The sequence below is a fragment of the Notolepis coatsorum genome (assembly GCF_963971535.1).
Source record: "Notolepis coatsorum genome assembly, chromosome: 1".
NCBI classification, from domain to species: Eukaryota; Metazoa; Chordata; class Actinopteri; order Aulopiformes; family Paralepididae; genus Notolepis; species Notolepis coatsorum.
In genome coordinates, this window is record NC_140165.1 from 518,433 (window position 1) to 535,283 (window position 16,851).

General features: G+C 46.2%; 1 protein-coding gene across 1 annotated transcript in view; it reads left to right on the forward strand.

The window, feature by feature from the left end:
- Positions 1 to 16,851, forward strand: part of cpb2 (carboxypeptidase B2 (plasma)) — a gene marked incomplete at both ends in the record, with an annotated part of 30,807 nt that overhangs the window by 12,369 nt on the left and 1,587 nt on the right. The window contains 5 exons of the mRNA XM_084328039.1: positions 2,055 to 2,156; positions 4,462 to 4,569; positions 8,349 to 8,459; positions 10,481 to 10,571; positions 15,081 to 15,283. Coding sequence (XP_084184165.1) covers positions 2,055 to 2,156; positions 4,462 to 4,569; positions 8,349 to 8,459; positions 10,481 to 10,571; positions 15,081 to 15,283 — 615 coding nt within the window. The remainder of the gene's footprint in view (positions 1 to 2,054; positions 2,157 to 4,461; positions 4,570 to 8,348; positions 8,460 to 10,480; positions 10,572 to 15,080; positions 15,284 to 16,851) is intronic.

Sequence of the window (16,851 nt, forward strand, 5' to 3'; positions counted from 1 at the left end):
CCTACCACAGTCTGGAGGACGTACGTACCCCCCCCCCCCCCCGTTAGCTACCACAGTCTGGAGGACGTACGTACCCCCCCCCCCCCCGTTAGCTACCACAGTCTGGAGGACGTACGTACCCCCCCCCCCCTACCACAGTCTGGAGGACGTACGTACCCCCCCCCCCCCCGTTAGCTACCACAGTCTGGAGGACGTACGTACCCCCCCCCCCCCCCCCGTTAGCTACCACAGTCTGGAGGACGTACGTACCCCCCCCCCCCCCCTGTTAGCTACCACAGTCTGGAGGACGTACGTACCCCCCCCCCCCCCTGTTAGCTACCACAGTCTGGAGGACGTACGTACCCCCCCCCCCTACCACAGTCTGGAGGACGTACGTACCCCCCCCCCCCTGTTAGCTACCACAGTCTGGAGGACGTACGTACCCCCCCCCCGTTAGCTACCACAGTCTGGAGGACGTACGTACCCCCCCCCCCCGTTAGCTACCACAGTCTGGAGGACGTACGTACCCCCCCCCCCCGTTAGCTACCACAGTCTGGAGGACGTACGTACCCCCCCCCCCGTTAGCTACCACAGTCTGGAGGACGTACGTACCCCCCCCCCCCCTACCACAGTCTGGAGGACGTACGTACCCCCCCCCCCCCGTTAGCTACCACAGTCTGGAGGACGTACGTACCCCCCCCCTACCACAGTCTGGAGGACGTACGTACCCCCCCCCCCCCGTTAGCTACCACAGTCTGGAGGACGTACGTACCCCCCCCCCCCCCCGTTAGCTACCGTACGTACCCCCCCCCCCCTGTTAGCTACCACAGTCTGGAGGACGTACGTACCCCCCCCCTACCACAGTCTGGAGGACGTACGTACCCCCCCCCCCCCCGTTAGCTACCACAGTCTGGAGGACGTACATACCCCCCCCCCCCCCCGTTAGCTACCACAGTCTGGAGGACGTACGTACCCCCCCCCCCCCCCTGTTAGCTACCACAGTCTGGAGGACGCACGTACCCCCCCCCTACCACAGTCTGGAGGACGTACGTACCCCCCCCCCCCCCCTGTTAGCTACCACAGTCTGGAGGACGTACCCCCCCCCCCCCCCGTTAGCTACCACAGTCTGGAGGACGTACGTACCCCCCCCCTACCACAGTCTGGAGGACCTACGTACCCCCCCCCCCCCCCCCCTGTTAGCTACCACAGTCTGGAGGACGTACGTACCCCCCCCGTTAGCTACCACAGTCTGGAGGACGTACCCCCCCCCCCCCCCCGTTAGCTACCACAGTCTGGAGGACGTACGTACCCCCCCCCCCCGTTAGCTACCACAGTCTGGAGGACGTACGTACCCCCCCCCTACCACAGTCTGGAGGACGTACGTACCCCCCCCCCCCTGTTAGCTACCACAGTCTGGAGGACGTACCCCCCCCCCCCCCTGTTAGCTACCACAGTCTGGAGGACGTACGTACCCCCCCCCCCCCCGTTAGCTACCACAGTCTGGAGGACGTACGTACCCCCCCCCCCCCTGTTAGCTACCACAGTCTGGAGGACGTACGTACCCCCCCCCCCCGTTAGCTACCACAGTCTGGAGGACGTACGTACCCCCCCCCCCCCCCCCCCTGTTAGCTACCACAGTCTGGAGGACGTACGTACCCCCCCCCCCCCCCCCTGTTAGCTACCACAGTCTGGAGGACGTACGTACCCCCCCCCCCCCCCTGTTAGCTACCACAGTCTGGAGGACGTACGTACCCCCCCCCCCCCCCCCTGTTAGCTACCACAGTCTGGAGGACGTACGTACCCCCCCCCCCCCCCGTTAGCTACCACAGTCTGGAGGACGTACGAATGAAAACTTTATTTAACAGATTGCAGAATGGGTACAGTACAGTACGGCTCAATACACACAATTGTTAAGGGGATGCAGACCAGAGAAAGACTTTCATCTTGTTTACATCAGGGTCCCCCATTTTCAATTCATAGTCATAGATGTCATCCCATGTCTTCATCGTGGATGTTGACGATGATGAAGAATGTGATGATGATGATGATGATGATGACGTTGCTCCTGTTTGTAGATCTACCACTGGATAAACAGGACCAGCCTGGAGAACCCCGACACGGTCAAAATCATTCTGATCGGATCATCGTACGAGAAGAGGCCGCTCTATGTTCTGAAGGTGCAGTTCAAATCAAATAAAAAAAAATTATTTGTAAGGCCCGACAACACACGTTAATGTCCCCATGGGCCGGATACGTCTTCTTTAAGGCCCGACAACACACGTTAATGTCCCCATGGGCCGGACACGTCTTCTTTAAGGCCCGACAACACACGTTAATGTCCCCATGGGCCGGACACGTCTTCTTTAAGGCCCGACAACACACGTTAATGTCCCCATGGGCCGGACACGTCTTCTTTAAGGCCCGACAACACACGTTAATGTCCCCATGGGCCGGACACGTCTTCTTTAAGGCCCGACAACACACGTTAATGTCCCCATGGGCCGGACACGTCTTCTGTAAGGCCCAACAACACACGTTAATGTCCCCATGGGCCGGACACGTCTTCTTTAAGGCCCGACAACACACGTTAATGTCCCCATGGGCCGGACACGTCTTCTTTAAGGCCCGACAACACACGTTAATGTCCCCATGGGCCGGACACGTCTTCTTTAAGGCCCGACAACACACGTTAATGTCCCCATGGGCCGGACACGTCTTCTTTAAGGCCCGACAACACACGTTAATGTCCCCATGGGGCCGGACACGTCTTCTTTAAGGCCCGACAACACACGTTAATGTCCCCATGGGCCGGACACGTCTTCTTTAAGGCCCGACAACACGCGTTAATGTCCCCATGGGCCGGACACGTCTTCTTTAAGGCCCGACAACACACGTTAATGTCCCCATGGGCCGGACACGTCTTCTTTAAGGCCCGACAACACACCTTAATGTCCCCATGGGCCGGACACGTCTTCTTTAAGGCCCGACAACACACGTTAATGTCCCCATGGGCCGGACACGTCTTCTTTAAGGCCCGACAACACACGTTAATGTCCCCATGGGCCGGACACGTCTTCTTTAAACAAGTCAAGAAAAAACATCACAATAAATCAAGAACAAAATAAAAACACCATAAAGTCAATTTTTTTTTAAATAAATGCAAAATAAATGCAACACTCCCAGACATACCCCACGCGAAGGTAAGGAAAAACTCACTAAAACCTAGCAATAGGAAAAAATGCACCACAGGCAATGTGGAGGAGAGAAACCTTAGAAGGGCCGTTCAAGGGGGGGATCTCCCTTCTTAGATGTCGGTGATAGTAGTGTTGCAGTAAAATAGGCGAAACTGTTGGTAAGCATGTACTCATGTGTAATGAAACACAGATAAGTGCATGCAACTGAACGTTTTGAAAGATTAAAGATAGAGCTGATAGCAGATCTATTTATCTTGAGGACAGATTGGGATGATGAAGATGATGATTGTGGTGGTAATGATTGACTTACTACCATAGTGTCTTTACACCTGTATCACTGTACATATAAATACTACAACTCTGTACATACATACGATTAGCGCTACAACTCAGTAGTACTAATTTATATATTTTATACCCAGTTTAATCACCTGTACATGGATGGCACCTTGCATGGTCGCCTCCGCCGTCAGTGTGTGAATGTGTGAGTGGAAAGGGTCAAATGTGAGGAACAAATTTGTAAAGCGCTTTGGATAAAAGTTCAAGTTTGTTTTTATTTGTCACATATAAGGTACATGTACTTTACAGTGAAACGCTTGGTTCTGTATGAGCCCCTGAGAATGTGCTTAAAATAAAAGTAAAAAAGTAAGTAAAAGAGGAATAACACTATACAATATAAAAACTAAAGTACAACCTAAGTACAACAAGGTACAAATACAGACAATGAGGTACAAAAACTTTAAGGCACGGTGCAAATACAAACGAGGTATGAATGTAGCGCAAATCTCTTTAATAAATAGATAAATATAATGTAGTGTGTGTGAGTGTTAACACTTTCACTGCCGCACTACCAAACGGTTAACCCTTTCACTGCGACAATACACAGGAGGTTAACCCTTTCACTGCCACACAACAGCAGGTTAACCCTTTCACTGCCACACTACAGAAGGTTAACCCTTTACTATCACACTATACAGACGGGGACCAGTGTAACCGTCGGTAGTGTGATAGTAAAGGGTTAACCTTCTGTAGTGTGGCAGTGAAAGGGTTATTAAGGTGAGTGTTTGTTTAAAGTGTGCGTGTGGATGGATGTGGATGTGTGTGCAGTGAGTGTAGATGGTTGGGTTGATGGTGTTACGTGGAGTCGTTGAGCACCCTGATGGCCTGGGGTCTCTCTCTCCCTCTCTCTCTCTCTCCCTCCCTCTCTCTCTCTCTCTCTCTCTCTCCCTCTCCCTCTCCCTCTCCCTCTCTCTCTCTCTCTCTCTCCCTCTCTCTCTCTCTCCGTCAGTTGTCTATAGGAGAGCAGAGAGCGGAGAAGAAGGCCATCTGGATGGACTGTGGGATACACGCCAGGGAGTGGGTGTCCCCTGCCTTCTGCTTGTGGTTCGTGCAATATGTAAGCCCCCCCACACACGCCTGCATAGAATCCTTCTAAATTCAAGGACTTTAAAGTACTTTTCTAAGCACTATTTTTCATTTTCAAGGATGTCACTCGTAGCATATAATTAACTTTTTTTTTTTTTTATAACTTTCTTTATTGGAAGAGTTTTCAAAATTATGCAGACAGTTATACATATTATACATCTTCCAAACAAAAAAAAGGATTTCTTGATTCAGAACAATTTGATCATGGATGAATAAAACATTCAATGCGAATGGTTGATTTGAATTTCGAGGACTTTTTAAGCGCCTTGTTCATTTTTTTTGTTGTTTTCAAGGAATTTCAGGCCTTGGCTTTTTTTTGTCAAAGATCAAGTACTTTAAGCACTTCAAGGACCTTGTGCGAAGCCTGATATAACCCATGTCGATGGACGAAGAACAAAACCTCCTATATGAAAAATGTGCATTTTTGAGAAAGATTTTCTTTCGTGTTGTTTTCTTTCAGAATGCAAATTTTTTAAGGATACCTAATACAGTACAATACACTGTTTTTGGATGTTAGTATGTTAACAATTCCGACCAGGTATAGGGAGGTGTAGTCTGACGTCACTTTAGTTTCCTGTGCGGTCCACCCGTAGGCCTATAGGGATTTATCATTAGGAAAATGGATTATCGGCTATTGTAACAATTCTGCCTCATGAACATTGGCAAGCTTTCCATTTTTTTTCCATTTTTTTTACTAACATTATTGTTTAAGCTTTTTCGGTTGAAATAAAGGTAGTTATAAGGTTTTGAATTTGTCGTTAAAAAAGAACTACACTTGCCAGCAGAACGCCTGTCGTTCAGTGCCGTCAGCAGTGCCAGAGAGAAGTGGAGTTCCTCAGTGAACGAAAACATAAACGTTGTTATTTTGCTATACCTTTACGATTAATTGCCGATTTTTTCATGTTGAGCTATATATTGTGGATGAATACACACAGAAAGGTACACCGTGCCAGGGTTCATGCTTTATTTGTTTTGAGACGATTTAGAAATGGGTCCATTGGAAATACATGGCGATTTCAAGAGGGGTGGACCGCGCGGGAAACAGCAATGACCTAACCACTACACCTCCCTATAGACCAGGAAGTAACCACTACACCTCCCTATAGACCAGGAAGTAACCACTACACCTCCCTATAGACCAGGAAGTAACCACTACACCTCCCTATAGACCAGGAAGTAACCACTACACCTCCCTATAGACCAGGAAGTAACCACTACACCTCCCTATAGACCAGGAAGTAACCACTACACCGCCCTATAGACCAGGAAGTAACCACTACACCTCCCTATAGACCAGGAAGTAACCACTACACCTCCCTATAGACCAGGAAGTAACCACTACACCTCCCTATAGACCAGGAAGTAACCACTACACCTCCCTATAGACCAGGAAGTAACCACTACACCTCCCTATAGACCAGGAAGTAACCACTACACCTCCCTATAGACCAGGAAGTAACCACTACACCTCCCTATAGACCAGGAAGTAACCACTACACCTCCCTATAGACCAGGAAGTAACCACTACACCGCCCTATCAGTGCCTCGCAAAGTGCAGATTTTTTTTTCCCACACTTTTTTTATGCAGATCAGCCATCGATATAACTCTGCATAATATCATGTACAATAATGCTGTATATACCTTATAATATATATCTATCTATATATATCCACATCTGTCTATACATACCTGCATTATAATCCTTTTTACATATCTGTAGACACTATATCTATATCTGTACATATCCATACCTACATTGTACTATTGCACTGTACTGTTACATTTGCACTCAAGTCAGATCTGATGCCAAACCTCTTTTCGTTGTACTGTACTTGGGCTGTATGATGACAATACATTTGAATCTAATCTACTCAAATCAGAATCAGAATCAGAAAGGTCTTTATTTGCCAAGTAGTTTTCACATACAAGGAATTAGCTTTGGTCATTTTCGGTGCGAGATTAGCGGACAGACATTAACAGACAGATGATACAATAAAAAGGTGGAGTAAGATAAAATGAAATATGAACTAAGTTGAGCACAATAGAATATATAATATGATTATGAAATAAAATAAAAAATGTGTATTAATTTATAAATGTATAAACTGTTGATTGATATGCACTGTCCCTGATCAAATAAACAGAGTAAACTAAACTAAACTAAACAGATACCGTAATTTTCGGACTATAAGGCGCACCTGAATATTGCAGCTAAATTAAATGATGTGTACATATATAAGCCGCACTGGACTATAAGCCGCAGGTGTTTTAATGTTTAATTACCATATGTAAGGGTTCGTGCACAGAGGGGATTGTCGGGAAAGAGATGGCTGTTTGAGGAAGCTCCCATTTATTAACATTTCAACAAACAAGTTGCATATTTGCATAGCGTATTCAAGTGTTACCATTTAGTGCAATAGTAGCTACAGAACATGTACTGTGCTGTGTAGCTGTAAAAATCCATAGATTAGCCGCACCGTTATATAAGCCGCAGGGTCGAAAAATGGGGGAAAAGGCGCGGCTTATAGTCCGAAAATTACGGTACATCAATTCATGTATCTTGATGAATTGCAAATGGAGGTAAATCTAGACAAACGTCTTTCTCCGGTCTTCATCCTCTTAGCCTGTTCGGGGTACCCAGCAAAGCCCTGGACAGGCTCCAGTATGTTCAGAACTCAGCTGCCAGGGTTCTCACTCACACCAAGCCCTGGCAGCACATCACCCCCACCCTCATCCATCTCCACTGGCTTCCAGTCAGGTTCCGCATCACCTTCAAACTCCTGCTCCTCACCTACAAATCCCTCCATGCCCTCGCCCCCCGGTACCTGTCTGATCTCCTCCACCAGTACACTCCATCCCGGAACCTACGATCCTCTGATCTAGGTCTCCTCTCCATCCCTCGCACCAGGTTACGGACTTTTGGGGACAGAGCCTTCAGCGTGGCGTCCCCTACCCTCTGGAACTCTCTCCCCCCCGAAATCCGCAACGCCCCAACCCTGGACACCTTCAAATCCGCTCTAAAAACACACCTCTTCACCAAGGCTTTCCCCATCAGTTAGTTTTAGATTAAATTAGGTCCATTATCTCCTACTTTCCCACTTTCCCTCATCCCCCTCCCCCCCCTACTTTCCTTGCCCTATTTTTTGTCCTGATTGTAAAGCGACCTTGGGTTCTATGAAAGGCGCTATATAAATTTGATTTATTATTATTATTATTATTATTATTATTATTAGCAGTTGTGTGTATTGTACCCATTCTGCAATCTGTTAATAACGTTTTCAATCAATCAATCAATCAATAGTAGGGGTGTAAAGGTACACGTATCCGTACCGAACAAGTTTCAGTGTGTACCGTACCGTACCGAACGACTGTGTAGTGTACCGAACGAATACGACGGTATGTTAACCACTAACCGGGGGCTGTTTTTTTCACAATCTAATATAATTATTATAATTTTAAACTCGATTATTAATTTCAATATAGAATATTCGTGGACAGCCCTACAAGTACAATTAGTTAACGCACACTACATCACCCCTGAGTGGAACATGGAAAGCCAAACTTTCCCCCCCACTGTACCGAAAACCCGTACCGAACCGTGACTTCAAAACCGAGGTACGTACCGTACCGTGGTTTTTGTGTACCGTTACACCCCTAATCAATAGACAACCAATGTAGCTATTGTTTGCTTATAACGCCCGACCCTAAAGGTCAGTGGTCACCTCAGACTGTTCCGTTCTGTCCCACAGGCTTTGTCGTATTACAAGCAAAACGAAGGCATCACGACCATCCTCGACAACATGGACGTCTACGTGCTCCCCGTCCTGAACCCCGATGGATACAAGTACACCTGGACCACGGTGAGCACGTGCAACACGTTGTTTAATTGGGTCACCGTTTTTCAAACTTTCACAACATAAAACATTCTAAAGGGGCTCAAATGTGTTGCCCTGTTGCGATGTTTTGCCGATATAAATAGCTGACAGGAAATACACGTTGGCCCCCGAGCTGTTACCCGCAGGGGTTCCCACAGACATTGCAAAATTAAATTCAAGGACTTCCAAGTACTTTTCACAGCACTATTTTTCATTTAAAAAAGGGCATTTAAGGGGCGCCCAAGTGGCGAACCATGTAACGCGCTGCGTCGCGAAGCGGCCGACCCGGCTTCGATTCCCGGACCCGCCGTCCTTTGCCAAATGTCCTCCCCCCCGCTCTGTCTCCCGTTCTTCCTCTCTCTCTCTCTACCGGACTGCCCGGTAGTACAAACAATAAAAATCAATAAAAAAGGGGCATTTAAAAGGATACATACATTCACTTTGAAATGCTGTTTTTTTCATAGAAATAAATTCGGAACCAATATTTATGGCTTAAAACCAATTTCCGACAATTAGTTACAATAAAAAAAATATATATACAATTTTATCATGGATGAACAAAACTTTCAATGCGAATGGTTGCTTTAAATTTCAAGGACTTTTTAATTAAGCACCTTGTCCAAAGCGGGGATCTTTTGATTAAACACCTGCTATCAGAAGAATAGACAGTCAGAAAAAAGGTTTTTACTTAGACTTTTTAGTACTTAAGTATATTTAAAAGTAGAAACTTTTTAACTTTGACTCAAGTGTGTTTTTAGCCAGATACTCTGACTTTTACTTGAGTACGATTTTGAGACAGTACCCATACTTTCACTTAAATATAATTTCTGGGTACTTTTTACATCCCTGCCCACTGTCGTGGTATTTACAACGTTGTAAGTGGAAATTGAAAAATGGTGGACTGTGGTGTTCCACAGGGATGCTCGTGTGTACGCTGACGATTCTGCCCAAAAGTGTGGTTGAACAAACATCGAGCGCTGAACTTCAGAAAGCCAAGGACTGGTTAGGGGATGACAAGTCGTCCCTTCATCTTCTAGGGAAAACAGAGTCAATTATTATTTGGGGACCAAGGTCAGACTAAGAAAATTGTGTTGTTGGTGATGATATCTAAACAGTGGGCACAGTGACCTTTCTTTTAGGTATTGACGCAGGATAAAGGTTTTTAGGATTATTAATCCTGAGCCTGATAATATATTTGTAGGTTCTGATGTGTTGCTGTTTCCATTGTTGTTGATGTTGTAAAAATACGCTATCGATGACCGATTATCACAAGCGTTTTAGTGATATTTTAGATTAGGGCGTGAGGTTTCCACTGAGGTTAAGGTTACGATTAAAATAGGTTAAAAATCAGAAATGAAGACGAGGTGTGGTGTTGCTGATGCAAAAAGAAAAAAAGATTAAAAAAGACATTAGCCAACCCTGCAACATGAAGTGTAGTCTTAGCCGTTTCCTAGCAACACAAAAAACATTCCATTGAAACCATCTATAATAGCTGTAGGATATATCAATAGATAGGAAATGAGTCAAATGACTTACTCACTCTGTGGGTCCGGTTAATAACAAGGTTTATTAGCCACAGATCAAATTGTTACAAGGTAGTTAGAGAAAATGGCTGAGGCTTCCGCCCTGCAGGTGATCATCAGCTGAAATGACCCAGGTAGGTAGAGAAGGCTGAATCTTGTGAGGAGGGGGGCTTTATAGTGTGAAGGGGGAGGGGGGACCCGACCCAGGAGAGGGGGGGGGGACAAAGGGGAGGGGAGTGTCTTCATGAGAGTTAGGGTCCCCTCTCTCAATATATTATACGACATAGCCTACAGGCAAAGGAGGACGTTAGCGATCACTATACACTAATAGAAGTAAGTTGACCCTTTACAAAACAACGATGGACATATGGGCTCACCGATCCTTAGGCACCACGCTTCCTCCTCCGGCCTCACGCTGAAAAAGATGTTCTAGCCGACAGAAAGAGAACGTGGAGAATAGAATCTGATGTTGTCTCCTTCCAGAACCGCATGTGGAGGAAGAACCGGGCCCACAGCCGGGACAGCCCCTGCATCGGAGTGGACCTCAACAGAAACTTTGACGCCAACTGGTGCAGTGAGTCCTCTCTTCATACAGACCGTTTACTCGTACTCACAGTGCGTATTCAGATTCTAATTCTTTATTGTCTATATTTGTCGTAACATTATAATATAACCGCAGACCCTTTAATTTTTTTTTATTTTTATTTAACCTTATTTAAAGCAAGTAAGAACAAATTCTTATATACAAAAGCAGCCTGACCAAAGGCCTTTTGAGGGGGGGGGGCTGCAACAAAAACAAGGTTATGTGTACATGCATACAAGTAAATAACATTTAAAATTACAGTGGCAATAGTACACAAGGACAATTACAATAAATAAGGGAGAGAGAAGGAAAGATAGAGAGGGAAAAAGAGAAAGGGAGAGTGAGAACCAGAGGAAGAGAGAGAGAAGAAAGGGGGAGAGGGAGGGAGGCAGGTGAGGGGGCTCAGGGGGAGGAGAGAAGAGTCGGAGGGCTATGCATGCGACTGGGAGGCGGTTAGGATCTGTTGCAGATTTTGTTTAAAAGCCGCGAGCGATGTGAGGGCAGTTTTTATAATCAGTCAATTATATTATTTACACCGTTAACCTTCTGTATTGTTGCAGTGAAAGGGTTAACCCTTTGGTGGCGTGGTAGTGAAAGGGTTAACCGTCTGTAGTGTGGTAGTGAAAGGGTTAACCCTTTGGCGGTGTGGCGGTGAAAGGGTTAACCAGAGGTGTGGACTCGAGTCACATGACTTGGCTCGACTCAGACATTCAATAGACCTGTTCGCTGTTTACAAACATACCGTGTTCGAGCCAATCAGCAATACCGACTGAGTCACGTGACTAAGTCGCCCCCTACCTGCGCGAGCTGCTGCGCTAAAAGAAGTACAACAGGGTTCTATGGAGAAACCATGACACTCCCCCGACTAAAAGTATAATGGAGCTCTATGGAGAAATCATGACACTCCCCTGACTAACAGTATAATGGAGCTCTATGGAGAAACCATGACACTCCCCTGACTAAAAGTATAATGGAGCTCTATGGAGAAACCATGACACTCCCGACTAAAAGTATAATGGAGCTCTATGGAGAAATCATGACACTCCCCCGACTAAAAGTATAATGGAGCTCTATGGAGAAACCATGACACTCCCCTGACTAAAAGTATAATGGAGCTCTATGGAGAAACCATGACACTCCCCTGACCAAAAGTATAATGGAGCTCTATGGAGAAATCATGACACTCCCCTGACTAAAAGTATAATGGAGCTCTATGGAGAAACCATGACACTCCCCTGACTAACAGTATAATGGAGCTCTATGGAGAAACCATGACACTCCCCTGACTAAAAGTATAATGGAGCTCTATGGAGAAACCATGGCACTCCCCTGACTAAAAGTATAATGGAGCTCTATGGATGAAACCATGAGACTCCCCTGACTAAAAGTATAATGGAGCTCTATGGAGAAATCATGACACTCCCCTGACTAAAAGTATAATGGAGCTCTATGGAGAAATCATGGCAGTCCCCTGACTAAAAGTATAATGGAGCTCTATGGATGAAACCATGACACTCCCCTGACTAAAAGTATAATGGAGCTCTATGGAGAAATCATGGCAGTCCCCTGACTAAAAGTATAATGGAGCTCTATGGAGAAACCATGACACTCCCCTGACCAAAAGTATAATGGAGCTCTATGGAGAAATCATGACACTCCCCTGACTAAAAGTATAATGGAGCTCTATGGAGAAACCATGGCACTCCCCTGACTAAAAGTATAATGGAGCTCTATGGAGAAACCATGACACTCCCCTGACTAAAAGTATAATGGAGCTCTATGGAGAAACCATGACACTCCCCTGACTAAAAGTATAATGGAGCTCTATGGAGAAACCATGGCACTCCCCTGACTAAAAGTATAATGGAGCTCTATGGATGAAACCATGAGACTCCCCTGACTAAAAGTATAATGGAGCTCTATGGAGAAATCATGACACTCCCCTGACTAAAAGTATAATGGAGCTCTATGGAGAAATCATGGCAGTCCCCTGACTAAAAGTATAATGGAGCTCTATGGATGAAACCATGACACTCCCCTGACTAAAAGTATAATGGAGCTCTATGGAGAAATCATGGCAGTCCCCTGACTAAAAGTATAATGGAGCTCTATGGAGAAACCATGACACTCCCCTGACCAAAAGTATAATGGAGCTCTATGGAGAAATCATGACACTCCCCTGACTAAAAGTATAATGGAGCTCTATGGAGAAACCATGGCACTCCCCTGACTAAAAGTATAATGGAGCTCTATGGAGAAACCATGACACTCCCCTGACTAAAAGTATAATGGAGCTCTATGGAGAAACCATGACACTCCCCTGACTAAAAGTATAATGGAGCTCTATGGAGAAACCATGACACTCCCCTGACTAAAAAGTTGTTTCAAACTAAAATGGCTGAATGTCATTTTGCCAAACCAGCGTGGCTGTGAGTGTGAGTCTTTCACCTTTTACATATCTAGCTTTGGCATGGATTGATCGTTTAGATCTCTAGCACGGCTAACAAATGCAAATATATTGTAGTCTGCCCCGTTGTTCTGACCAGGATTAAGTTCCCTTTGCCCCCTTGATGCGCGCGCACACCGAGTCTGACGTGGACAGCGAACAGGTCTATGACTTCAGACTCGACAAAATCATAAATTACTTGCAGCAACCCGACTTTTTTTCCAGCACAAATCACATTGGAATCTGATCTTTTCACTTCTGATTTGGGCCACTTTCATATGTGGTTCCTAAATCAGATAGGTCTGAATTTCTCACAACGTGACCTCAGTCTGAACAGTCATGTGACCTCAGTCTGAACAGTCATGTGACCTCAGTCTGAACAGTCACGTGACCTCAGTCTGAACAGTCATGTGACCTCAGTCTGAACAGTCATGTGACCTCAGTCTGAACAGTCATGTGACTTTCATGCAACCTTTACGTCACAATTTCTACATCTATCTTCTTTATTGTTCATTTGCACATGTGGGTCAATTCACAATTCACACTGGAATCTGACATTGGCAACAATGAGCCTCATTCACCCAATGTTTCTTATATTTTTTCTTAACCGTCTGTTAACACTTTGAGTGCCGACGACGTGTTATGTCGTCTTTTCATGCCCCCCGTTGAGTGCCGACGATGCAAATTGTCGTTTTTTTTTTTTTTTTCGATCTGAATTCATATTTCATCAACGAGTCTCCCGTTGGTACAGCAGCCCCTCCAGCTCCGATGGGAAAATACCGCCCCCTATCGTCTATCCCTGTGTAACTGCAGGCCATTCGATTATACTGGTGGATCTGTGTGGGGGGGGGAGCCAACTGGCTCCATTATGCTGGCGAGGGATCTGATGATGAGGGAAGTGATCGCGAGTTGGAAAGCAGCATGGAATATATATTTACAGCAGCCAATAATCAATCAATAAACGCAATCGATATTTGGAATGGCGATCAGGAATTGGAATAATCTTTTTGGAGAACATCTGATCTAAGGTAAGGAGTCTATGTTACCAGTCTTGGGGTAATCAGAGCTGTATTCACTGAGATAACCGCGTGCCGTGTGTGTGTGTGATGTGTGATGTGTGTGATGTTGAGGAAATGAGAGAATAGATTTTTCAGCCCGCCTCTATAGCGTGCATAAGTACACATACTATCGATAATCTAGCATTTATTTGAAAACGATTCATAAATAGGCCGACAAATGACAACGTGTCTAGTGTATTCGAGAATATTCCAATAAATGCCGTTTATGGGGGAATCTTTCTATTTTCCGGAAATTTTCGAGAAAACTATAGCTTTTCGAAATGCTATAAAAAGGATATGAACCGATTAAAAAACAATCCGCTTCGACAATGTTGACTGCAAACAAGTCATTGATAAGCGACGGGCAGATTAGACACATAGCCATAATTTAAAACATAGATTATGCGTTTTTAACACTAACATTGAAGTGGATGATGGCACTCAAGGACATTAATCAACATTAATGGCCGGCACTGAAAGTGTTAAGAGAAAAATAAGAAAAGCCACCACCGCATTCATCAACCCGTTCTTAAAGGATCAAATAAGTCAGGAGTACAGTTGAGTAAAAACATCAAACATTTGTTTTTTTCTTTCAAAAAATTATATCTTGCAGCATATTATACGTTTTTCTTAATATATTAAAAATAGTTTTTAAGAATTTGTAAAGGTCGTTGATTTTGGATTTTGTGTGTGAGCTTGCCTTGAATATGTACATTTGTGATTTTCTTTCCTTTTTTCTTTTCCTTTTGTAAGTCCACACGGGTGTGTTTGATTTGTCTGTAAACAAGACCGAAAATAAACGTCATTCATTCATTCATACGGCTTCGTGAATGAGGCCCAATGTGAACAGAACAGCCAAACCAAAAAAGAAAATCAGATCAGAGCAACACATCAGAATTGAGCACTAAGGCCTGCGGTGTGAAACGTAGCCATAGAGAATAAAAAAGATGGCGGCGATGACGTGAACGAGGCGAAATTGTCCTCTTCTCTCCCCAGCGGAGGGGGCGTCCGATAACGCCTGCGACGAGACGTTCTGCGGCCGCTTCCCCGAGTCGGAGCCGGAGTCCCAGGCGGTGGCAGACTTCCTGCGGCGCCACAAGGACTCCGTGGCCGTCTACCTGTCCATGCACTCCTACTCCCAGATGCTGCTGTTCCCCTTCAGCTGCACCTTCGAGCGCGCAGACAACCACCGAGACCTGGTGACCTCAGCCAGCCTATCAGGACCTCCCCTTAACCAGCCTATCAGGACCTCCCTTTAACCAGCCTATCAGGACCTCCCTTTAACCAGCCTATCAGGACCTCCCTTTAACCAGCCTATCAGGACCTCCCCTTAACCAGCCTATCAGGACCTCCCTTTAACCAGCCTATCAGGACCTCCCCTTAACCAGCCTATCAGGACCTCCCTTTAACCAGCCTATCAGGACCTCCCTTTAACCAACCTATCAGGACCTCCCTTTAACCAGCCTATCAGGACCTCCCTTTAACCAGCCTATCAGGACCTCCCCTTAACCAGCCTATCAGGACCTCCCTTTAACCAGCCTATCAGGACCTCCCTTTAACCAGCCTATCAGGACCTCCCTTTAACCAGCCTATCAGGACCTCCCCTCAACCAGCCTATCAGGACCTCCCTTTAACCAGCCTATCAGGACCTCCCTTTAACCAACCTATCAGGACCTCCCTTTAACCAGCCTATCAGGACCTCCCTTTAACCAGCCTATCAGGACCTCCCTTTAACCAGCCTATCAGGACCTCCCTTTAACCAACCTATCAGGACCTTCCTTTAACCAGCCTATCAGGACCTCCCTTTAACCAGCCTATCAGGACCTCCCCTCAACCAGCCTATCAGGACCTCCCTTTAACCAACCTATCAGGACCTCCCTTTAACCAGCCTATCAGGACCTCCCTTTAACCAGCCTATCAGGACCTCCCTTTAACCAGCCTATCAGGACCTCCCTTTAACCAACCTATCAGGACCTTCCTTTAACCAGCCTATCAGGACCTCCCTTTAACCAGCCTATCAGGACCTCCCCTCAACCAGCCTATCAGGACCTCCCTTTAACCAACCTATCAGGACCTCCCTTTAACCAGCCTATCAGGACCTCCCTTTAACCAGCCTATCAGGACCTCCCTTTAACCAGCCTATCAGGACCTCCCTTTAACCAGCCTATCAGGACCTCCCTTTAACCAACCTATCAGGACCTCCCTTTAACCAGCCTATCAGGACCTCCCTTTAACCAACCTATCAGGACCTTCCTTTAACCAGCCTATCAGGACCTCCCTTTAACCAGCCTATCAGGACCTCCCTTTAACCAGCCTATCAGGACCTCCCTTTAACCAGCCTATCAGGACCTTCCTTTAACCAGCCTATCAGGACCTCCCTTTAACCAGCCTATCAGGACCTTAACCAGCCTATCAGGACCTCCCTTTAACCAGCCTATCAGGACCTTAACCAGCCTATCAGGACCTCCCTTTAACCAGCCTATCAGGACCTTAACCAGCCTATCAGGACCTCCCTTTAACCAGCCTATCAGGACTTCCCTTTAACCAGCCTGCCTCCAGTCCTTGTGCTAAGCTAGGCTAGCTGCTCCCTACTGCCTCGTCATTGTGCTAAGCTAGCTGCTCCCTACTGCTTCCAGTCATTGTGCTAAGCTAGGCTAGCTGCTCCCTACTGCCTCGTCATTGTGCTAAGCTAGGCTAGCTGCTCCCTACTGCCTCATCATTGTGCTAAGCTAGGCTAGCTGTTCCCTACTGCTTCCAGTCCTTGTGC